The following is a 25,074-nucleotide window of genomic DNA, read 5'->3' on the forward strand; positions in this document are numbered from 1 at the left end:
ATTTGTTTGTAATTTAACTCTTTCCTGCAGCCCTTGTGGGGGTCCTTTAGAATCTTGCAACAAATGGAGCCACAGGGCAGCTCCCTGCCTGCATCTTTGATAGTTGAGGGAATCTCATGTTGGGAACTCACACACATCATCATGTGAGAAAAAGCGAGTTTTAATTATGTTGGCCATCGGCACAAAAGATCTGGGGGAAGGTTATATATTTTGGGAAGGGGGCTCTGCTGAAATCCCCAGGCTTCATACAATTCCAAACAAAGCCCCACATACGACTTCAATTACCACCAAACATTTCCAGATCCCCTCCCCCAACATAAACTAACACACGCAAACACTTCCAAGTAGGGGTTCTAACTTACTTTCTCTCTTGTCCCAAAGACTGCCAACAAAGGGTGGTAAGGCACCATTTCCTCCATCACCATTGAGCTCAAAAAGCAACCTCTGGGCCAGGGAACATCTCCTTCAGCCCACCCCCAACCAAGTAGGTCTGAGGAGAGGGAAGGAGGAGGTGTGGTTTGGTTAAACTAATAAAATGTTACAACCCTGTTAAATACAATTAAAGGGCTAGATCTCTAGAAGATAATTAAATACACTTTATTATTATGATTATTAGCTTTTAATTTGCACTATTATCAAGAAACAGGAGATGGGGAAAAATTGAGTTATGTGGCATACTTGTTCCACCCCTACCTTTGGTCTTCAAAATCAACCCTCTGGAAATAAAATTCTAAAATATTCCAAATAGTTGAGGGAAATGTCGTGTATTGGAAACTGCAATTCTCATACCAGCGTCAAAGACACTTTAAGAAAAGTCTTGACTTTTATTTGTGGGGGGTAGGGGGAAGATAAGAAACATCTGTTATAAACATTCTATCGATCTTGCGATATAGAATGTCTGTAAACACTCAACCCCACCCCCACAGTCACAAAGAGCCTGTCCAGAGCCTTCTTCCAAAGCAAAGATACCCACCTTTTTTTTCCCTTTCTGGATAAGTTTGAAAAGAAACCAGTCTTTTGTCAAAGGAAACTTAAAGCCCCACCAGCCCACTCGTCCCCTCCCTCCAACCCAACCCATTTTTATTACTTTTTGAAAAAAAATAAAGCCCAAACAACAACAAAAACCCATACATAACACACAAACCAACCCGCAAACTGCTAACCTGAAATGCCAGAGAAGACATTCGGTTGGGGGACGCGGGGCGAGGACTGCAGGGGAAGGAAGGGGAGAGATTCAAGGGCATCTCCAAACCCCACCGTTTGCGAGCTAAGGCTCCCCCTAAAAATGGAGGCAGTCTCGATCGGTACTCAAGGTGGGGGCGGGGGGGGGGAGATGTTTTGTTTAAAACACACTTCACAACGCACTTTCTGCCCACTCCAGGCGCTTGGGGCAGCGAGTTAAGAAGAAAAGTCAAAGAGAGAGATCTTCCTGCCTGCAGGGGAGTGAGGGCCGCTCCACACCCGGTCTCCGCCCTCTCCCCACCACCCGACCCATGGGTGTGGGGTTTTTTCCCCACGTCTTCATCTCCGTTGGGAAGGTTCCAAAGACGGAGTGAAGGAGACAGGACAAGTGAGAGAAAGGGAGAAAATGAAATAAGACAAAACAAGAAGAATCCAAGACCTGTTCAAAAATACCCAACAGCTCCCACAGGCCCAGCGGCAGTGAGAAGGCTCACAATTTGGCTTTAGAAGTTGAATGAAAGGAACTCCCAACTTCTCGCAGCCAACAGCTCTTCCAGCAGGCCCAGCCCTGCCAAATCACCAAAACTTCGAACCAAAGTAGGGGGTGGCGTTTGAAAACGGGCACTGACGAAAGGAGAGACCTCCCTCAGCGCCTCCTCTACCCATTCCTCAGCCCTGGCGCCCCTCGCTGCTCCTTTTTTTTCTTTTTTCTTTTAAATAGAAAATATATAATTAAATTTACAAAGACTATTTACAGTTTTAATTACAAACCTGGCGGGGTGTTGGGCAGAGTTCTCTTTAAAAAGCGACCTAAAAAAGAAATGGTTTCGATTGTTCTTTATTTAAAAAAATAAAATAAGGAGTCTGTAGGAGCCCCCCCTCGCGCGGAGGAAAGCTCCGGGCGGCCCGGCCTGGGGACACGGCGCAGGGGCGCCCGCTCACACTGTGGTCTCGCCGTGCCGGCTGTTGGTGAGACGGGTGTAGAACTTCCTCCAAGAGTGCAGCGTCTTGCCAGACCAGATCCAGAAGCCCGACGTGATGCCCACGATGAGCGTCATGAGGTATTTGATCATGTAGACGGTGAAGTCGGGCGACATGCGCGGCGTGTAGTGCGCCGGGCACGGGATGGCCAGGCTCTTGCAGTGCTGGCTCACCCACGAGCGCTCCCAGTGCTCTCGGAAGGCCTGCTCGTAGAAGTAGCAGGCGATGACGATGGTGGCGGGCACCGTGTAGAGCACCGAGAAGACGCCGATGCGCACCATGAGCCGCTCCAGCTTCTCCGTCTTGGTGCCGTCGTGCTTCATGATGGTACGGATGCGGAAGAGAGACACGAAACCAGCCAGGAGAAAGGACGTGCCTATGAACAGGTAGACGAAGAGCGGCGCCAGCACGAAGCCCCGCAGCGGGTCCAGGCTGTTGAGGCCCACGAAGCACACGCCGCTCAGCAGGTCGCCGTCAATCTGGCCCATGGCCAGGATAGTGATGGTCTTGACGGCCGGCACGGCCCACGCCGCTAGGTGAAAGTACTGCGAGTTGGCCTCGATGGCCTCGTGGCCCCACTTCATGCCCGCCGCCAGGAACCAGGTAAGCGACAGAATGACCCACCAGATGGAACTGGCCATGCTGAAGAAGTACAGCATCATGAAGAGGATGGTGCAGCCCTCCTTCTTGGTGCCCTGCACCACCGTGCGGTAGCCGTCCTCAGAGAAGCGCTCGTTGCACACCACGCGCTCCTGGAGCACGAAGCCCGCGATGTAGGCCACCGAAACCATAGTGTAGCAGCCGGACAGAAAGATGATGGGCCGCTCGGGGTAGCGGAAGCGCTGCATGTCCACCAGGTACGTGGTGACCGTGAAGAAGGTGGAGGCGCAGCACAGCACCGACCAGGTGAGGATCCAGAGGCGCGCGAAACGCGTCTCCTCCTGCGAGAAGAACATGGAGCCGTCCGGCCGCGCCGGCTCGCAGGGCGCCGCGCAGTCGCGCTCGCCCAGGAACTTGTAGCTGAGATAAGACGGCACCTTGAGGACCCGCGGGCAGTGGAACGGGTGCTCCAGCGTGGCGTAGCGCGGGGGCGAGCCGCCGCCGCCCGGGCCGCCCGGGGTGCCACCAGCACCCGGCTGCAGGCCTGGGGGCGGCGCGGTAGTAAGCAGCGCGGGAGCGCCGTCCTCGGAGTGGTTCTGGCCCACGCAGATCTGCTCCGCGCCGTGGCGCGGGAAGTGCTCGCAGCGCAGGCGCTCGGGCCACTGGAAACCGAACTTGTTCATGAGCGCCTCGCAGCCCTGGCGCGCGCGCTCGCAGATGGAGCGGCACGGCGGGATGGCCTGCTCCAGCACGGTGCATACGGGTGCGTACATGGAACACAGGAAGAAGCGCAGTTCAGGCGAGCACTGCACCTTCACCAATGGGTAGAACTGGTGCACCTCCAGGCCCGCGTCCTCCTGGTTCGTATGGCCCAGAAGATTGGGCATGATGGTCTGGTTGTAGGCGATGTCCGTGCACAGCGGGATGGAGATAGGCTGGCAGAAGCCGTGGTCTGGGATGGAGATGCCCTTCTCTCCGTGGAACTGGGCCGGCCCGGCGGCGGGCAGCAGCAGCAGCGGCAGCAGCAGGCGGGGCAGGGCGCTGCGGGGCCGCATGCTGGCCGCCGCCCCCCACCCGGCTCCCGGGAGCCCCCCGCCCCCGCCCCCAGCCCCGAGACCGCGCGCCTTCCCTGCCGCCGCCTCGCCGCGGCCGCCGCCTCCCGCGCCTCTTTGCAAACTTTGCTCGCGGCCGCAGAGTTGGGGAGGCCGGGCGGGGGAGGGGGCGGCGCGCCTGCCCGCTAGCTCGCCGCGGTCGGACTGAGCGGCCGGAGACACCGCGCGCTGCTTGCCCTCTCCTCTTCTTCCTCCTCCTCTCGCCTCTCCCCTCCCTTCTCCGCCCAGCGACTCCTTTGTGCCTTCCTCCAGCCCTCACCTCGGCCTCTCCGATCCCAATTAGTCGGTTTCAAGGGGGCCCCCGCCGGCGGCCCCGCCCTCTCCTCTGCCCCCCAAAAAAGGGATCCTTGAAACCGCCCCGTCGAGCTCTAAGCACCATCCCAAAATGTGCTCTTGGCCAATCAGATTTAAACCCAAGGGCCAGCCCCGAGGGCTGGATTGGTCGACCACAACATAATGAGATCAGAAACCAGATGCCAACAAAACTTTCCCCCCCTTTTGCTTTTTAAAGAGACAAGCTATTATTATATTAAGGGCTGTTTGCCCAGCACGGGATTTCTCCGGAGTCGTAGCGGCGAGATCCGGAGACACACATTCCCCAGAACTGCGGCGGACACAAGCCACTCAAACCTGGATTTCTCTTCTTCCGGGGGCCAAGGCGCTCTCCGGGGTAGGGCCTCTTTAAATCCTTGCCTCCGCCCCTGCTTCTCGAACCCCACCTATTCCAGCCCAGTTTTTCAGATCAAGTGAAAAAAATCTCAAGTTTGAAAATTTTAAAAAAGAGGGGAGAGACTTAAAAAATTAGCAGTTGACAAAGACTTTTCTCTCAGTCCTTTCTCTTGGAGTCCAGACAAAAGTTTCACTTCAGCCTATATGTAGACCCCTAGGAGTTTGCCTCGCCCCTCCCCCTACATACACCCTTTAAATAACCCTCTGAAAAATGAGAGCCTGTCTCTTTAAGAGGCTCTTAAAGGGGCCTGGACTCCGGGGCGTAATTGCCCCGTAGCGAGCACAAAGGAGCCCATTATGGTTCTTTGTGTTCGGTGGCACCTCAAAGTGAGAAAACTCAGGAACTCAGAGGCCCAGAGCTGGAGGGTTGGGGCGGGGGTGCGAGGGGGTGAGGTGAAGGAGAATGGCCCAGTGCTGCGGCTTCTCCCTCCCCCTTCTTCCGAGGCAAATCTTAATTATGCAAAGTAAAGTTTAGTTGCCATAACGAGGAGGTCTTAATCGAAGGTTAATAGTGGGGGGTGGGGGGGTGACGGGCAGTTTTGAGTGAAGAGATGACTCTCTTAGGCCGTTTGGGAGAATTTTCCTCCTCCCTGCCCACCTCTGCCTCCGCCCCCTAAAAGCTTCCACAGATCGTCTCCAGGGAGAGAGGGAGTTTTACCCAAACCTTAAGTGATTCCACACCAGAAGGGGGTGGTGTGCCTGGCAAGGGAGGAGGCTGGGGGGTTGTGGTGCCTCATCCCCCTCATCTCTCACCTGGTTGGGAGTGGGTGGCGGTGGCCAGCAGGGTTCCTGCTAGTTTAGAAAGGTTTTCTTCTTTTTTTCCCTTTCTAGGATTTTAAATTTGAGAGGGGGGAGTCTGGGGAGGAGATGGGGGAATTTGCATGTAAATCTCCTGGGCCTGGTACTGGATGATGGATCAATTATTTCTATTGTCTCTCCCGAGGGAAGGGGGGCCACTTAAAAAGAAGAAAGAAAATTGAGTTTAGAAAGCCCCTTTGCTTCTCAGTAAGGGCCAAATCCTCCCAGCCTGGCGAGCTGCTTTCTGCTCCAATCTGGAAAAGGGTTGCTTTAAAAACAAAAAACAAAACAAACAACAACAAAGAAATGTAAGAGAAAGAAAGGAGTAGGGAGAAGGAAGGAAAATTCTAAGTAGATACATACAATGGAACCAGGTTTGACAGGGTTTGAAATTTTTTTTCTTGATTGAATGGCACACAGATTTTCAGCGTCTTTACAATGTGGAAATGCTCCCTTTCATATCCTTCTCCTTATTGTAGGAAGAAGTTGCCTTTTCACTGCTTCAGGAAGAAAGTTGTGCTTCAGAATCGGGGGGGCTGTGCCTTTCCTCTCCATTCCGTGTCCGTTCCACCTTCGTCCCAGAGCAGTCTGGGGATGGGCAAGTTGTGCTCTCCTGCTCTGTGCTCTAACTAAGCCAGAGGTGCTGCTGCTTTAGATCTCCCCACCTACTCTACCTCCAGAGCGCCTCTAGAGCTGGTAGGCACCAAGACCCTGAGCTGAGCAGTGAAGACGAAAATGAGTGAGACCCGCTCCTACAGTTAGGAAGCTCACAGTCCGAAAGGGAATTGACAGCAAATCTCCAGTGGAAATGCAGCATCTGCAGTGTCCTTCAATGACAAGCCCGTTTTCCTGCCCTAGGGCCAGGCTTGAGTGACAGTTATCCCTTCCCCAGCCACCCCCAAGGCAGAGAGGGAGCTGCAAAAAAGAAATAAGAGACTTTCATTCATTCAGTCAACCTTTCATTCCTTCAACACGCTTTTATTGAGTCTTCTGATTTCAAACCACCGTGGAAGGTGCTGGGGCAATATAGAGAAAAATGACGGCATCTCTGCCCTTCAAGAGTTTACAGCAGGGGCCAGCACCGGTGACCTAGTCCTTAAGTTCAGTGCGTTCCGCTTCAGTCGCTGGGATTCACTTCCCAGGCGTGGACCCACATCACTGTCTGTAAGTGGCCATGCTGTGGCAGCAGCTCACATACAAAAAGAGGAAGCTTGGCAGTGGATATTAGCTCAGGGTGAATCTTACTCAGCAAAAAAAAAAAAAAAAAAAAAAGGAGTTTACAGTATCCTAGAAGTAAAGTGATTCTGTGAGGATGTTACATTTATCTAGCATTTTTACATGAAATCAGAAATCACATTATTTCATGATTACTCTTGCCCTTCATGTGAGGGACTTGAGTGTGAACAGGACCAGAAGGTGCATCTTCAGACTGCAGGCTTGCCCACCGCGCCATCTACTCCACCAACCTACCTTTTGACTACAGGAGACCTGTAACTAAAGGAAGTGAACAGACTCTCAGTTTAAATGCTTCATGATGTGCTTGGATAGACATAGCACTTACTTCTTTTTTTTTTAAATTAGCTTGAGCGTTGACCTGAACCTGATCTCTAATTCTACCACTGACTATGTGGCCTTGGAACAGTCACTTCACTTCTTTGAACCTGTTTCCCCATCTGCAAAGTGGAAATAAGCCAGATTTTTAAAATATGAGACTACACCTCCAAAATAATTTCAGAATGACAAAAATAAATTTCATAATCATAAAGCACCTTTCAAACAAGAGGTTACAAGAATTAAACATTTATTCAGCAAGTATCCTTGGATACCTAGGGTAATTGCTACCATTTATTAAGCTCCTATGAAGCACTGCACACACACTGTGTGTGCCTGCAAAGTAGGCGTTGTGCTGTGTCTATGGATGAAGAATCTGACCTTAGGTGAGATGTGGCAATTTTCTCAAGGTCACATAGGAAGTGGCAGAGCTGAGATTTAAACCCAGGCCTGCTTGGTTCTTAAAGCTGTGCTCTGTCTGCAGTGCCACACAGCCCCTAATGTCTATAAGAACTGTGTGCTTTATGCACTTAACAAATATTCACTGACCACCAGATCCATCCCCTGTTTCTGTGGAGCTTATATTCTAGTAGGAGAGACTCACATTCATCACATAGTCACTTAAATATGTAAAATTGCCTCAGGATTCATCAGAATGAATATGCTGTGAAGGGATGTGCTATGAAGGGAAAATGTATGGTGGGGTGAGAGTATATGGGGGAGGGAATCTGACTGAGTTGGGGAGGGCAGCAGAGGCCTGTGTGGTTGGAGTGAGGAGTAAAATAGGACCAGGTAAAGAGAGGCCAGCAGGTGTCAGATCATGTGTGAGGTGCTAGGTGTAGAAATGTGAACCTACAATCTCAAGGCAGGGATAGGCATTCCACAGAAGGAAGGGCGTGTGCAAGGGCGTGGTAGGGTGAAATAGAGGGAATGGGCAAGGAGCACAAGTATACAAGTATTTTGGCACTGTTAGAGCCTCATGTACACCTGGCAGAGGGAGGACAGAGGAGGTTTTAAATAAGCAGGGACTAAGGACTGTGCAGACAACCTGGACTCCTGGAGATGGAGACACACTGGAGTGTTTAGGGAAGGAAAATGGTCATACTTGTTTTACACAGGGCATCTGGGCAACCATGAGGAGCATGACTTGGCTGAGTCAGAGATACCAGTTAGGAATAGATTACAAGAGACCAGGCAAAAGATGCTGAGGGCATCAACTGAGCCTTGGCGGTCTTGATGAAGAGGAGAGAGAATAAGAGAGGAGGCCAACCAAGTTTCTGAGCTACATGCCCTGATGTCATTAACCAAGCTAGGACATGCAGGGACAGGGTGGGTAATGAGCACAGTCAAGCCAGGCCAAGCCTATGGCAGGTCCAGGGGAAACTGTCCAGAAAACAGGTGGATAATCTAACTCAGTGCCCGGGAGGGAGCACTGGACTAGCTTTAGATCTGGTACCGTTAGCCTAGGGTTGGAGCTATCTGCATGACTAAGATCACCTGGGGAAGGTGGATTGGGAGAGAAGAGCAAAGCTTTAGGGATGCTAACATTTAAGGACCATGGGGCTGAGGAGGAGCAAGACTGAAAAGGGGTGGCGGGACCAGGAGAGAGGGTCACACGGCTTGTTTTTCCTGGTCTCGGAGCCTAAAGTCAGAATTTTTATTGACTGGGTTTCAGTTGTGAGAATTAAATGAGATAGCATATGGCACTCACTTGACCTGATGTTAGGCTAAAACTGGTACATAACAGCTATTACTTTTATCCAATAAATTATTGAGTACCTACTATATGCAAAGCAAAGTCAGCAGAGACCCAGGCTCCAGTTTCAGGAAGCTTATAGTCTAGTGGGTAACAATCTGCCAGCGAACCGGACTGCTATTTCTCATTGGGAAAAATTTCTGGCTGGTCCTGGGCTCCTGCTGTGGCCTGGAGGTGTAGGTATCCCCAGTGCACCGTGCCAATGCCACTTCTCCCCCAAATCCTGGGGCATGTTAATCATCTCTCGGCTTACAAATCTGATATCTGGGATAATTGTTGATTGCCCACTGTCTTGAGACGCTACACACTCCATTCTGTGGCATGGTCTGCTGGAGCAAAAATCTCAGCCTGACAGGAGAGCTATTTGCTGGTGGAGAAGACAGAAACCTGGCCTGGGGCACAGAATGTCTGGGCTGCAGGCCTGGCTCCCCCCCACACCTGCTGAGTGGCCTTAGGCACGTCATTTTTCCTTCCTCAGCTCCAGCTCTCTCATCTATATAAAGCAATCGTAAAAACATTTATTGATTTTACCTTTGGGCCAGATGTAGGGAGCTGTAAGACTAATAGGTCAGGATCATTGAAGCTTGCTTGATGCCACCTGGACAAGGTGAAAGGCTTGTGTGTTACAGATATGTAAAATGACAGCCAGCCAGCAATATCCAAGACACCACAGGCATGCTCAGAGAAAGCACAGGGAAGTTCTCCCAGCTAAGGAAACCTGGGGGACTCAGCCCAGGGCTCCCCACTCATGCAGAAATCCTCTTGTCTCTGGTCTTTCACTTTGCCAAGGGGAAGAGTCCGCTCATTGCATGTGTCCCTGTCTCCTTGCTTCTTTGCTGTTAGAATCTCTTTCTTCCAGAACAATCATTCTAGCAGAGTTATGAGTCCCCTCTTTGTTTCCTCAGTCCTGGGTCAGTATTCTTTCCTTCTCGAAGCACAGAGCTCCCTCCATCCTAAAGGAGAATTGGTGTGTGTATTTGTTTAGGAGGGGGAGGAGTGAGGAAGAGAACATAATTTCAGATACTTTGAGATCCTTAAAGGCTTTATTCTTTGAGTAGTAAAAATACTGTCAATGGAGTAGGTCCTAGACACTCTGTAGAAAACAGGTTTGAGCCTTCAGAGAATCTAGTTGGTTCTGCCCTCCCCAAACCCACGAAGTTCTCCTTCTGCTGTGTGAGAGTCTCCCTTTTCCTCCTCTCTCCCCGAGCCTGGCCACCAAGACCTGGAATCCAGCTTCAGGAGAGATACTAAATTCCCTCTCCCTGAACTCCAGCTTCCACTTGGCTCTCAGGGAACCAGCTCTTAGAAATCAGCCACAGAATAATCAGGAGGTCTAGGACTCCCGGAGCCACGTGCTCTGCCCTCTCGTAGGTCCCCTTCAGTACAGTCCACCCACCCCCTGCGGAGTTCCAAGGCTGCCCCTGGCTCTGGGGACAGAGGGAGAGGGGACTTGGCACGGTATAGCTGTTATCCCCTTTATCTCTCTAGCATCCTTCCCCAAGGTCTCTGGATGGCAAAATGGGCCATAAAAGGATTAAACAGATATAACAGGTGATCTATTAATTAAAGACTTTAATTAGCCCAGGCCTAGGCTGAACCAGAGCAAGGTGTGGGCTGCTCAGAGCAGACTAGGGAAAACAAAGCTGGAAAGTCAGTGCTGAGTTTGGTTAGTGAGGCTCTTGGGGCTGACTGCCTTCTTGGCCCAGGAAATAGGAGTCCCTGGGAAGGAATGAGTCAGATATTTTGTCTTCTGGAAGCTTCTAGAACCTAGTGCACAGAGGAGAGGAATGAGAGAGCCTGAATCACAGACTTGTAGGTGTGGAGGGGTCTTCAGGGGAGATGGGGGTGAAGGTGCTCACTGGGGAAGGAGGACCAAGACAGATTTGCTTCCGACTGGGGCTCCCCTCCTGCTCCAGCAGAACACACGCTTGCATTCCTGGCTGCACCCCATTTCCTAGCCTGTTTTTTCTTTTCCCTCTTTCCTTCTTTCTACTCTCCCTTCTCCCCTTTTCCTCCAGGCTGGGTCACCTCACCCCCTCCCTTTTCTCTTTCCTGTAACTTAAGCTGTTGTTGGGAGTTGGAGGAGCCGGGCTGGTTTGAAAGGAGGCCCCACTGCTTTTCAGGGAGGAATTGAAACCATGGAGCTGGGGGTGAGGGGAGGCAGAGGGGGAGGGGGCGACTTGAGAAATCAAAGCGGCTGCAGCTCCATCTGGGAAACCAACTTTGATTTACTAGCAAGGACCTGGCTCTCCACCCCCCCCCCCCCAACCCAGCCCTGCCCACTCCCCCTCCTTCCCTGGACTTTGCTTTGTGGTGATAACTGGGGGGTGGGGGGGCTGACTCCCTCTCCCAGCCTGAAAGCCTGTTCTTGTTCTGGGAGAACCAGCCTGGAGGAGCAAGGCCGGGGGGACCCTGGCTAAATGGAGCTGCAGATGCTTCTAAAGGGGGCCCCGAGTGTCAGGAGCTGAGTGTGGGAGGGGACCCCAGGGAAGGAGGAGAGCCCCTCAGCCCAGGCAGCCTGGCTCTGCAGGCTTGGCACAAATCCTCCCCAGAGACGTGGGGCTGGGGAGGAGGCGAGTGCTCTTCATGTCTATGGCCTTTCCCTCAGAACCCGGGCGTAGGAGCCAAAGAAAGAAAATGACTGAGAAAGAAAAGGAAAATCTATTGTAGTAGACGATTTCGTGTGGAAATTCAGTGTGGGCTGAATTCTCTTCTCTATCAAATCCTTAAACTCCTCAAGGTCTAAGGTGTGTGTAAGGGAACCTCTGCAATCAAAATAGGGTCCCCAGAGTCCTGAACGTTGGTGCCAGGGTCAGAACAGACAACAAAGTGAGTCACAACTGAAGGAAATGGTCGCGCATGCTGTTGACTGACCACCTAGTCCTTCTCACTGGGGGGCGTAAACCCCTGGACTCTGGGGTTCCAGGCAGAGCCCCCTTCCCCTGCACCCCTACCTTACTGGTATTTTTCAGGGTTCAAGCATCCAACCTTCAGGACTAGCTCTCAGGAAGGAGAGGAAGAGGCTATTCAGCATGTGCCCCCCACAAATTGAGCCTTTTGGAGCTCACAGCACTATGTGGGGCTGCCCCATCACAGCTCCTGCCCCCAGAACAATGTTCTTCAAAGCCTAGAGTCCACACACATCAGAATTATGGGAGAACGGGCACTGGGGCAGGAGTTGCCTATTAGAAATACAGATTCCTGGGCCCTCCCAATGAGAGGAATTTATAATCCCCAAGTGATTCTTATGCACACTCTAGAGCTATCTGCTTTCCAGACCACTTAATTAGCTTTCAGAGCCCTGGTTAATCTTGGCAGCTGCCTCGTCCTGCTCTGTCCCCTACTCCAAACTCATTCAACTGCCCTTCAAAATCTAACCCCAATGTATCTTTCCAGCATTAACTTCTACTGCACTTGCCCCATTGTGGTGGACAAGATGGCCTGCATCCATTCCTACCTCCTTCCAGGTACCTTCCTGTACTGCAGAGGCTGAAGAGCCAAAACCCTCATCTCTCAACCTCCCTTGCAGCTAGAGTTCTGGATGCACACAGCATTCATTTGAGACTTGGTAGAGGGAAGGGAGATAAGGTTCTTGCTGCTCTGGCCATTTCTGTTGGCAGACAAAGTCCTGGAATGGGGTTTTTCCTGCAGCAGCACCCAGTGTTCAGTCTCTGTGACAGCAGTAACAGCTTGGCGCTGACTCCAACGGGGCTATGGGGTTGCATCCTTGACCTTAGTTCCAGTGGCAGCCTCCTGATTCTCCCTACCTGATTGTGGCAGAGGTGGCAGCTCCTACTGGAGGATCATTTCCGTGGCGTCATTATAAAGTCTGCTCCTCCAGTTCACGCAACAATTTTGCAAGCACCTAATTCCCTGTTGTCTTAGTCAGCTTGGGCAACCATAACAAAATACCATAGACTGAGTGACTTAAACAACAGAAATTTCTTTATCTCAGTTCTGGAGGCTGGAAGTCCAAGATCAGGGTGCCAGCATGGTTGGGTACTGGTGGACTCTCTTCCTGGCTTGTAGATGATGGCCTTCTCACTGTGTGCTCACAAGACCTTTCCTTGGTGTGTGTGTTGTAGAAAGAGAAATCTTTCTCTCTTCCTCTTCTTACAAAGCCATCAGGCCTACTGAATTCGGACTCCACCCTTATGACTTCAGTTAACCCTGATTATTTCCTAACAGCCCTATCACCAAGTACATTTACATTGAGGGTTAAGGCTTCAACATATGAATCTGGGGGATACACAATTCAGTCCATAGCCCCTGTATTAAATATCCTTCTGCAAAAAGTAGCCAGAATGGTTTCTGTTTCTTGCACCAAATCCTGACTTTACCCACGAACTAGACAGAGCAGAACCCTTAGTACTTTCACACACTATGTCCTTGTCCCAGTGGGGCTTTTTTAGAATGCCCTTCTACCTTTGTAAATCCTGTAAGGCCCCTTCTCTGTGATGCTTCCCTGATGCCATTCCCACCCTCCTTTCTCTGGATCTATGCTTAACTTATGGTATTTGGTATGTGTTATTTATATATGTCTAATTACCCCCCACATGCACACACACACTCTCAACAAGATAGCCTTTTGAGGGCAGAGGCTGTGTGTGAATTTTTGCGCACACTCTAGTGTGCACCTATAATAGGTGGTATATAGTAGGTCTCGGTAAACATTTAAGTGAATCAATGTCCTCTATAAGTAGGACGGGGCCTGAAGAACTCCCTAGGCTGGGTAGTCTAGGACTCAAGCATCCTGCCCTGGACACCCAGCCCAACCCCCTTACCCTGACCACCTTGCCCACTTCTGGAACCCACACTTAGGGGGGCGAGAAGCTAAGCTCTGAGGAGGAGAAATGAGCAAGCCAGGTTCCTAGGGTCCAGGTTTCCAGCCTCCAGTTTTGACAAGATTATCCATATTTAACTGCAAATATGTTCTGGTCCCCATTCTGAGAAGGAGTGAAGGGGAAAACAAGTTTAACATCATGGAGAGAACCCATGAAGTGGATCCGGGAGACGTAAGTGCTGGGGTTCTAGCCTTGGTACTTACTAATTCTCTGACCTTCAGTGAGTCATTTTGCTTCTCTATCAGTTTCTCCATCTGCAGAATGGGTACAATAAATCTGTCTTGTTCCCTTTGAAGGGAGGATTGAATGAGAAAATGGATTTGTAGGGACAATTGCTTTGGGAGAGGAAGCTTAGGGTGGTCACGCTGCTCTGTAACCTGGAAGCAGAATGTCAACCAGAGGTCACCCAGAGGCCTGAACACAGGCACATGAGGAAGACCTCCTAATGAGGCGGTGTGCTGGGGCAGAGCACTGGCCTCCACAGGCAGAAGAGGTTTGAATCTCAGCTCTCTACTTCCTCACTACATTCCCCCGGACAGGTCACTCAAGCACGCGGAAGCTCAGGCTCTTTATCTATAAGTTGGGGATATTAATCTCTCTCAAGGGTTGGGAGGATCAGATGAAGTGGTAAGTGAGCAGTAACTTCACTTAATGGACGCTCAATACAAGTCTTTCATATTGCTTTTCCTCCTCTCCCTAGAGCAGGGAGAGGGAGCTGGAGAGGAGGTTTTTCAGGGAAATTGGGGCAGGTGTCAGACCTCTAAGACCCGAGGGGTTCAGGATGCCCACCGCTGCACCCTCACCCCCCCACACCCCCGTTCCTCCCCTCCCCGGCCCCCATGGCTGGGTCACTCTGATTAACCCTTGAGGAAGTCTGTGGCCTGAGAGCTGGCAGTATAGAGGGACAAATATACCAATGCTGGGTTAAAGTCAAAATCTAGAGAGGACTTCAGTTGTGGGGACAGTGACAAGGCCTCGCTGCAACTGGGGCTGACCCAGTCACTCTCCAGGCATCCCTCTTTTGACACCCTCCCCAACTCTACTAAACCTCTCTAAGCATCCCAAAAGGAGAGAAACGACTCATTAGGAAGCAAAGAAAGAGATCAGGGCCTCAGCTGAGCCCTCTGAATACCTCCTTTTGTTGGGAAGGACCTTAATGTTGAGCAGCTTCTGGCAGGACCCAAGGGAGGACTTGGGAGAGGCAGGTCCTGCCTTGTGGACGGGGGTCACTGGGAGGAGAAGAAAACACACTTCCCTCCTCTCTCCAGGAAGCTTTCCTTCCCTGCAGCTGGTGCCCCAAGGATCCCCCCACCCCGCTCCATCCAGGCCCTTCCCTTAGAGAGAGCCTGCTGAGCTTGGAATGAGAAGAATCTGAACTACAAACAGACCTCCCAGAGGCACCCCCAACTCTCCTCTAACCACTCCAGGCCAGCAAAAGGCTGGCTTCCTGGAGTGGAGACTGACGAAGAGGCAGGGCTGGGGTTGGGCTATGGAGAAGGGGCCCGGTGGGGGGACTTTTTTCCTGGAGAGGGAGGGGAGGGAAGGATTGAGGGCAGGGTAGGGACTAGGCCATACAAGGACCATATTTTCCAAACCAAAATCCGAACCGGTAAGAGTATCCCTGCAGAGGCCATGGGCCTGAGGGGTTGAAGCCAAGCCTGGCCTAGAATCTAAGCTGTGAGGTCCCTAACCCAGGAGTGACAAACAGTCACCCAAATACAGCCCAGGAGGAGAGAAAGAACCCCGTCAGCCCCTCCCCCTCCCGGGCTCTTCCCCTCTCCTTCTCTCTCTCTGCCTATCTGAAACACTCAGGGGTGGTAGGCCAGAGAGGGTGTTCTAGCCCCTCCAGGAGACAGGCTCTCCCAGTCCTCAGTCTCAGACTGAGTCTGAGAAGACTATGAATGAGCCTTGAGGAGTTGCAGGCAGGGGCTGGAATCAGGAAAGATGGAGAGACCAGCCAGAAGGACCAAAGGCACAGAGCCAGAGGGGTCCTCCCTCCTGCCTGCCACACTTCCCCAGACCCTGGCCTCTTGCCCACTGTCCCCCTAGCCTCCCTACCCCAACCTGGACTCAGCCTGGGGCTTTGATGTGAGTTAGCCAGAGCTGTCAGTGCCCACGGATGCCCAGGCAGTGTATTAGAGGGGGCGACCCTGGGGAGGTGACCAGGACAGAGGCCACTGGAGCTGGAAGCTGCCTTAGGCACGATGACCTCTTTGCGGGGGCCGCTCTCTCCAGCTTGTATAACACAGCTCCTGCCAAGGGTGGTATAGAAAGGCACAGAGCCCACAGTGGCTGGGGAAGGCCGCTGAAAAGGCAGCTTAAGGGCTTCCTGCTGGGTGAGATGGATTAGGGGCCTGTAGGGAGGGAGCCAGGCAGTGAGAAAGGCACTGGCCCAAAGCCAGAACCCCTTGGCCAAAGGCCCTCTGGGATCAGGAGGCCCTGGGTGTCCAGCAGGCGGGTGTCAGCATTCTCCACTTGGCCTAGAGACTGGCAGAATGGGGGCCCAGCCAGGGCGACACACTGGAATGAGGAGATACCATGGGTTCTCCAAAATGGGGGGGGGGGTGGGGAGGAAGGGGAGGAGACATTCCTGGATGAACTAGCAAACTTCTAGTAGGAAAAGGGAGGTGGGAAAGAACTGACTTACCCAGCTATTTCACCTGTGTCTCCCTGTGGCCTCCCAGAGGGAAGGTTTCATCTCAGAGGTTCCCAGAGTGGGAAGGGAGCAGACAACACCTCCTACCCTCCAGCCAGCTCTCTGCTTCTCAGGGGCCCCAGCGTAGAACAAAATGAAGGGGACTCACATGGTCCTTAAGTTTCCGTGCAAGCATCCATATAGGGGAAGAGCCCAGGTGGCCACCAAGACAAGCTGTGTGACTGAGAAGCCCTGGGTGGTGCCTGGATTGTGACAGCCAGGCTGGTTCACTCTGACCCTGGGCTCCATTGTCTAATCTGTGAGATGGGATCGCTGAGGCCACGCTGTGGAGTGGTATGAGCACTGGAGGAGGAGTCAGGGGATCTGACTTTCCCTCTCTGAATTCTGGTTTCATCATCAGTCAAATGTGGAGAAAAAATCTGTTCTACATAGCATATTGTCAAGAGCTGACATGTATTCTGGAAATTGTAAAGTGCTAGATGGATATGGGGTACCAAGACATCATTATCCCTGGAGTGTGAGAATAAAAGGATGGATGTTCCCAGGAAGGGGAGGGAGCACATTGAGAACCAGGGACTGCCATGTGGGGGGCTTTGCATCTCTTTCTATCTTCACAAGGACTTTAAGAACATAGTATTGTTGCCCCCATTTTATAGATGACAAAACGGAGGCTCATAAGGTTATGTAATTTCTTGTCCAAGTTTATAAAAGCTCATAAAATGGGGCATCCAAATTAGAAGGCAAGATTCTCCGGTCTTTGAAAGGTTATGTGGCCCCAGGATCTGGAAGCATTATTCTGATGCTCCTAGGTTTAGAGGATTTCTCCAGAGATTTGATTCCTTCTCCTCCCTGGTTGGGTCAGGCAGGAAGGCGGCTTAGATCCTCGAGACCCTACCCGCTCTCCAGAGGACAAAAGGCTCAGAGGGTTGGCAGAGTGGATGAGGAAGTCTGAAAGGGGCCCAGCTGACCAGATAAGGCACACGTGGCCACTGGGGCCATTCTCTGGGGAGAAGGAACTCCAGCAATGGTACTTCAAGCTCAGGGCATCCCTGGATCAGAGCTGTCCTGTCTCCCAACTCAGCCGGGCCAGCCCCCTTCTTTGTGCTCGGTTTTTTCCCACAGCCCAGCAAGGCGGGTGCTGGGATCCCAGGCCCACCCCCTCCTGCTGGGCAGCACCCCATCAAGCCCCCACCATACAAAGCTTGAGAGTGGAGGAGGAGGGGGTGTCCTCCGAGGAGGCCTCGGCACCCTTCTCCCATTCTGGGGAACAAGAAGCTTGCTAATGGCTTGGGCCCCTTCCCCAGCCCCTGGCCCCAGCCCTGGCTCCCCCAGACAAAAAGCTGCTTTACATGAGAAGAGCAGGCTGGCCTGGCCTTACCCGGGCACTCAAAGAGGCGGTAGCCCCTGACAGCCGAGAGGCTGCCCCTTCCCCCACACCGAGGCCTCGTTTAGTTGCAATTAGCAATTCTTTGCAACCCACGGGGCTGAGGGGGACGAGCGCCCTCACCTCCCAACCCGGCCTCCTTTCTCCCTCCTCTCTCCTCCCTCCCCCCAACCCCCTCCTCACTGTCCCACCCCCAGCTCTCCGCTAGTCCATCGGCTTCCTAGGAGTTCTCCAAAGAAGGAAGCACCCAGAGGGGCCAAACTAAGGGCGCTTTGGGGCGGGGTTGGGAGTGGGGGTGGGGGTGAAGCTGGGGTTGCCCAGGCTAGAGGACCCAACCTCAGCGCACACTGCCCCTTCTCTCCACTCTTCCCACTTGCCACCCCGTCTCCAAATCAGGCTTAGCTTTTGGGTCCGTAGGGAGGGGAGAGATGGAAGGAAGAGAGGATTTTAGAAAGAGGTCTGAGGACGGGAAGAGAGGGTGAGCTGGTGGTCTAGGGCTCGGGGTGATGAGGGAAGGGAGGGGGCTCTGTCTCCGATAAAGTCTCCCCTGGCTGGCCTGACCCTTGATACTGCAATTTGGGCTCCCCCTTCATTCAGGGGGCCTCAGTGTAGGGCTGAGGGCCTAGAGCCCGGACTCAACTCCCGCCAGGCAGTGGTAGAGTGGCGCAGCTTGTTAAACGGAAGAGGAGAAAGAATCCCACGGCCCCTTTTAGGCTCACACAAATCCACTCCTTGGTGTCTAGTCCCCGCGGAGGGTGGGGTGGGAGTATGAGAGAGGGAGGGGTTGGGGAGAGGTCTCCAAGCCGTTTAACGCCATTAGTGGTTTCCTCCAGGGTCCTCTGCTCGCTTCTGTCCAAGACTCTTATAGGCTTCTTCTGTCGCCACTAGGGGGAGCCCTAGGCGCAGTGGGGGCTCCGGAGCCGGCCTCGGGTGGGAATATCCTGCTAGATCTGTGCTTGTCCCTCCCTACGCTCACCGGGCCTTCCTTTCCCCATCCTCTAAGGGAATTCTGCCCTGGCTTTAAAGGGTATGTGGCGGGTGGGACGAGATGTCCAACACTGTGGGTCAGCTGGCCCCCAAGGAACAAGGCAAGGTTAAGGGACTACGGCTCCCCTGGGCTCATCTCTGCCCCTGCCCGCCCAGGGCAGCTTTTTGGGAGGAGTCAGGGATTCCTGGCTGGTGTGTGTCTTGGCGGGGGGGCGGGGGACCGGGCATCTCCTAGGGGTCTTCAGGATTTATGAAAGGAATAGGACAGGGGTGATGCAGAGGCAGAGCAGGAGGTTCATGAGTGAGCTGAGATGAGCTGGGTTCTTTGGGGTCATCCTCTCCCCATTTTAAACACTGATATTACGCTACTCATGCAAACGTTTGGGCCGTGGTTTAGGCTTGGGAAGAAAGAAAGAAAGATCTGGCCCCTTTTACCAACCTTCAATGGGTTCTCAAAACTCACATCTTTGGAGCCTTACATCAGAACCAGGGAGGAAACCAGATCACACGGAGGCCCCAGGTGGTTCGAGGGAAGGAATCGCTTAGGCCTATTTCCCGTGGAATTTGTACATAGCCCCCCTTTGCCTTAAGAAGCCCATCAACCTGTGTTTGAGAAGAAAAAGTGTCCCATAAATGAAGAAGGGATGTGAGTTCCCACCAGAGTTGAGGAGCCCAAGAGGGTAAATAGGCCAAAAGGAAGGAAAGGCAGGTCCTTGCCCCAGGGGAGAGAAGCATGGTCAGTCCCTCTGGCCTCCAAAATCTGTCCCGCGGGGAGTTTGACTGTGAGGCCTGGATTCTAGGTCCTCAGAAGGGCCTGGCGAGGCTGGGCATCTGGACACCTGGGATCCTCCTTCTTTTGCTGCTGAGGTGCTTGGGTCTCTGGACCTGCAAAGGCCCTCACGGCCACCCACCTCCCTTGGGAGGAAGGAATTTAATGGGGGTCAAGTGTTTGGAGCTCTAGGCAGGAAGCAGTTGTGAACCAAAGTCAGGAAATGCTCCTCAAGAGCCATCCTCCCACAGCCAACCTCCTCTGAGGAGCTTGTTCACTGCACTCCCCTCCAGGAGCAGCGAGGAGGGAGGATCTGGGGAAAGTGGGGCAGAGGAAGGAGGAGGAAGGGCCTACCTCTCACTGCCACGCCCCCTCTCCCATCCCTGCCGGAGCTGGCAATTTCCCCAGTCCTTCCAGCCCTCCCCAGCCTTCGGTGTCTGGAGCTCCATCCTGCCAAGAGCCTTTGGCCCCACAGTCAGAGCCCCCGCAGTCTGAGGTCTACGGGCCTTGGCTCCCTCTACTTATCCCGGGAGCACTAGATGCCCCAGCCTCCTGGCTTGACCTGGTTTCCTCTGCTTTCCCGCTCTGACCTTTGCTGTCCCCACTGCTCTTTTCTCCAGGATGGAATCCTGCAGACCTTTGAAAGTGACTCGCAGCTGCCTCCGTGCTCAAAGTCTCCCCCGGCTCCTACACCACTGTGTTCTCGCTTCTCAGAACACAAAACACATTTTCCCTTGTTTTAGAGTTGAGATCCTGTCTCTCTTTCTTCTGGGCTGAGAGCTCCAAGAACTCCGCCCCACAGAAATAGAAGGTGAGCCACCTATGCTGTTAAAACTATTCTAGTAGCCACATTTAAAAAAGTAAAAAGAAACAGGTGAAATTAATTTTAATAATATATTTTATTTAAATCAGTATGTTCAAAATGTCATCATTTCCATATGTAATCAATATAAGAATTATTAACACTATACTATATTTATACATATTTTTTCAAACTAAGTCTTTAGAATTCAGCGCATATTTTACACTTACAGCACAACTCAATTTGGATTGGCCATGTGCTCAATGGTTGTGCGGCCAGTGGTCACCATACTGGACAACACAGTTCTAGAGATGAGGGATGGAGCCCCACTTCTATACTAAAAGTCCAGACAGCATCGTGGTTAAGAAGCTCAGTTGTTGGAACCAGACTGCTTGGGTTTGAATAGTAGCTCAACCACTAGCTGTGTGACATCAGACATGTCCCTTAACTATCCTGTGCCTTCCTGTCTCATCTGTAAAATGGGTCTAACAAGCCTCATCGAGTTGTTGTCGGGATTATGGGAAGTGCTTAGAACATCTGGCACACAGTAGGTGCTCAATAAAGGTTGGCTGTCTTCATCTCTGCATGATGCTAACCTTGGCCCCAAACAATTGTTAGCTAAAAGATTGAATGAAAGAAATAGTCCTTGCCCAGCAGCAGATTGAGGCGGAAGTAAGCTGGGTGGGGTGAGTGAGTTTTGTCTGGAGAAGTTGGAACAGGACTGAAGAAGAGAAGGCTGTGGGTGGCTGGCAGAAGGCTCCACAGAGGGCCAGACGGAGGTTTACAGCTGTGCTGCCATGGAATTTGGAAACAGTAACAGAGCAGCATAAGGCAGGATGATTCATTGCTGAAATGAAGCTTCTGAGGTTCAAAGAAGGGAGGTTTGGAGCGCTGGAGCGTTCAGAAAATGCTTTCCGCAGCAGGGTGAGGTTTGGAAAACCAGCCGGCCGCGGGTGATCGGAGTTTGCTGAGGGCGGGAGAAAGGGACTAGTTGGAACAATGGGTCTATTTGGAGGCAGGCTCTCCCTCCTTGCAGGTACCCTCCCTCCTAGCGGCGGGCCTCGGTCGAGAGAGGAGCATCTGCCGCTGCATTTTGAGGCCACAGCGCCCTCTGCTGGATGTGGGGACCTGGGGCGGCAGCAAGAGTGAGTGGCGCTGGAGCTCTGGGGAAGGGGTGACAAAATTCTGTACAGGGAAAGTACTGTGCCAGATCCGGTCCTTCCCATTCCCCAGACATTCCTGAGGAGATCACACAATCGGAATCCCTTGACAAGAATGTAGGAAGCTTATGCAAAATGAGCAACCCCGGAAGTGCAGTTGCCTATCAGATCATCTTTATTTGCTCAGTTGATATGGATAAATGTATACTATATTAATTTCACCTTGTAATCCTTGAGAGTTATAGGGCTACGAGTTAGAGGCAAACAATAATAATAATAGTAGCTGACACTTATGTAGCCCTACTGTGTGTGGGGTGCTATTCTTTTATTATTTTACAGATGAGGAAACTGAGACAGAGACATTTAAGTCACCTGCCTAATGTGACACAGCTGACAGATGGCAGAGCCAGACTGAACTGGGCAGTCTGGCTGCAGTGTGTGTCCACTGAACCTCCAGGCTAACTACCGCTTCGCTTCTCGAAATAAGACCATTTCCCCCGCTCCGTGAGACAGGGCGAGTCCAAGTGCTCCATGAACCTGGACCTTCCTAGTTCTGTTTCTGATTCTCTGACCAATGCTGAATAATTTTTTAAAATCAGGGCTAATATTTATTGATTTCTTTGTGCCCTAAATCCATGCCAGCCACTGTGCTAAGCACACTGTTGGATTATCTCATTGAAGCCCCATAGTGGCCCTTCGAGGTGACTGCTATTATTTTCCCCCTTTTACAGATGGGGAGGTGTATTCATTTTCTGTTACCTCATAACAAGTCACCACAAACTTAATGGCTTTAAAAACACACACATTTCTCATTTCATAGTTTCTATGGGTTAGATGTCCAGGCACGGCTTAGTGGGGTCACTGTGCAAGGTCTTGCAAGGCTGCAACCAAGGTGTCAGCTGTGACAGGCTCAGGTGTGTGCTCGCTCACCGAGTGCGCCCAGGTGGCAGCCGAGGTCCAGGGCGGCGGCAGAAGGGTGAGAGGTGGCGCCTTCCGAGGGAGCCGCCCCCTGCAGGGTCCCACAGTGCCACCGAGAGGATGGAGAAACAGGAAGGGGAGCCGCCCCCAAGGGCGCCATCCCTCACTGGCCGGCCTTCTCTAGCTGCTAGGCCTTGTCTCCTAAGTGGCATTGTGGTTCAAAAGAAATGGAAAAGGAGTGATGTGACCGAGTCCATTCGGTCCTCTTGCCTTGAGGCCTGGTTGTCATTTGCAGGGAGGAAACTACAGCAAGAAAACTGTGTTTTGGGGGAGGGGAGAAGGTAAATAAGGTCTTAGGTTTTATATGACTTTTTAAAATTCTGCAATTTGACAGTGGTGGCCAAATACACTAGTCCAAAAGTTATTTTTCTATTGAGAAGAACAAAGAGGTGGATTTTTTCCCCTTTTGGTTCCGGTCTTTTCTCCCCGTGACAAAGCGTAAATCATGGACAGAAGAAAATAAGGTGGACCTCGGGAATCCTGAAAAGACTGAGAAGCTTATAGTCTTCCTCAGGAGGGGGTGGGGTGGGGTGTTTTTAGCTCTCTCTGGAACTAAAATGAAAAACATGAGTTGCAGGCCATGAAAAGGAGACAAGGCCAAACCTGAACTGTTGGAGCTGCCCCAGGCAGCCCCCCCAAATCTACCATGAGAAACAGCACAGGGAAACTTTGTGCCCCACGTGCCCTCAGTAACATCTTCCAGGACAATGCCTTCACCCGGGAAACGCTCCAAGAGATTTGCCAGAGGTTGTCACCAAACACCGCGGTGAGCCCCCCACAACAAGAGCATGCTGGGAGATGGGAACTATGATGTGAACATCATCATGGCAGCACTTCAGACCAAAGGCTATGAAGCTGTGTGGTGGGACAAACGCAGGGATGTCAGTGCCATTGCTCTGGCTAATGTCGTGGGCTTCGTCATGAATCTGCCCTCCAGCCCGTGCTGGGCTCCCCGGAAGTTGCCTCTCCAAAGGCAGCACTGGATCTGTGCTCAAGAGGTGGGAGGTGCCTACTACAACCTCAACTCCAAACGGAAGGTGCCCAAGTGGACCGGAGGCGAGAGCGAGCCCAGGAAATTTCTAGAACACCATTTGCAAGGAAAGAACTATGAATTGCTGCTGGTGGTAACAGAAGAGGTGGAAGCCCATCAGAGTTGGAGGACTGATGTGTAACACGGTTCTACCCTCCCAGCCTCCCTCCCGTCAGCCCCTAGACCCCCCGTGATATGCTGTGGCCTGTACAGTGTGTCTGTCCTTGCCACTTCCCCAAACATCTCATCAAATTTCCCCCTCAGATTTGACAGTGCAATAGGGTAGATGTGTGACTGTTAGAAGAACCAACCAGAATTGCTCATTCCTGGGAAAGGAAAGCAGGAGCTCTGTGCACTTAGGGCAAACAATGGAAGACCCTTGTTTACTTAAGAGAGGAGAAAGAAAGGTGGGTCCTAGCATATTTTCCCCTTTCCCAGGAAGACTTGACTGAGGCTCTGCAGAAGTTCGTTGCTGCTCTGACTCACCTGGAGATGCTGCCTCCACTTCCCCTTTCCTGGCAACCAGCGGGTCTGAAGACATAGTACATGGAAAGCGGTGTGACTGCCTTGAAAGACCCAGAGCAAAAGGGCCTCTCAGGAAGCCATCTCTAAAACCCCAGCAGCGGTACAGTGTGACATCTCCAACCCTTAATGCCACCCTTTACTCCCCCCCCCCTTTTTTTTGTGAGGAAGATTGGCCCTCAGCTAACATCTGTGCCAATCTTCCTCTATTTTACATGTGGGACACCACCACAGCATGGCTTGATGAGCGGTGTGTAGGTCCACGCCTGGGATCCGAACCCATGAACTCTGGGCTGCTGAAGTGGAGTGCTCTAACTTAATCACTATGCCACTGGGCTAGCCCCCCAACCCCATTTTTAAGGGTGGTTTATGGCCATCCTTGGAGTTTTTTAATGAAAAGTTATCTAATATTCCACACCCAGTGGTTGAACCCTGCAATATTCTAGTGTGACAAGGTAAGCTAGATACTTAAGAGGACTTGGCCAAAGCCAGACTGGGGCAGGCATGGGCAGCCTGTCTGCCTTACACCAGCGTTGTCCCTGCCACTTCACTGCGTTGATTTCGGAGGCTCTGGGGCATAAGACAGGCAAAAGGGCAGTTTTCCAAGTTGACCGTCTCTGGCAAAATCAGGAAAAAATAAGTCTGCCTTCGACATCAAATTCCACTAGTTTGAGACGGAGTTGGGTCAGGAAAGTATTGTGAGGATAAGCTTCTCAGAGATTAAGAACAGTCTGAACTGGTAGAAGTCCTAGGCTCAGAGTCACTATAGTGACAAGAAGCAGAGCCCTCCAGTTGGGTGGTTATGTGCATTATGTTATAGGACCTGGGTTTGTCATCTTTCTGTAGATTCCTTTACAAATGGACTGAGAATTGACCCACCCCTACCTCTTTAAATAGTTGTAGGCCACTTTTCTCCCATAACTTTGGAAAATGAGAGAAGGAAGGGGAATAAGTGTCACACCACACTGTGTGTCACCAAAGTGGTTGTGGTTGCCTCCAGGCGAGTGGGCAGGTAGGGATGGCCTATCTAGCGCTTACACATCAATGGCCTTGGCAGGTCTGAGAGCTGCCCCACTGGCCAGTCTTCTCTCCAGCAGCAGAGCCAGCCTGGGGCTTGCATGTCAACCTGAGCAAGCTTACCGGCATGCAGCTGAGTCTTCCTCCCCACTGTGACAGGAGTGCGCGTTCACACCAGCACTTCTGCACATGTATCTTCAATCCAACAAGGCCGGT

General features: G+C 52.0%; 1 protein-coding gene and 1 pseudogene across 1 annotated transcript; one reads left to right on the plus strand and one right to left on the minus strand.

Moving 5' to 3' along the window:
• Positions 1–804: 804 nt before the first annotated feature.
• Positions 805–4,263, minus strand: FZD2 (frizzled class receptor 2). Its single transcript, XM_005614747.4, has one exon. It carries the CDS (start codon positions 3,816–3,818, stop codon positions 2,121–2,123), a length of 1,698 nt encoding a protein of 565 aa, XP_005614804.3. The 5' UTR covers positions 3,819–4,263; the 3' UTR covers positions 805–2,120.
• An 18,592-nt stretch (positions 4,264–22,855) lies between these two features.
• Positions 22,856–23,557, plus strand: LOC100050885 (josephin-1 pseudogene; annotated as a pseudogene).
• Positions 23,558–25,074: the final 1,517 nt, after the last annotated feature.

This window comes from Equus caballus, chromosome 11, assembly GCF_041296265.1.
Source record: "Equus caballus isolate H_3958 breed thoroughbred chromosome 11, TB-T2T, whole genome shotgun sequence".
In the NCBI taxonomy this organism is placed as follows: Eukaryota; Metazoa; Chordata; class Mammalia; order Perissodactyla; family Equidae; genus Equus; species Equus caballus.

Excerpts from the sequence above, each read along its gene's own strand:
- FZD2 (XM_005614747.4), bottom strand. The coding sequence starts at position 3,818 with ATGCGGCCCCGCAGCGCCCTGCCCCGCCTGCTGCTGCCGCTGCTGCTG.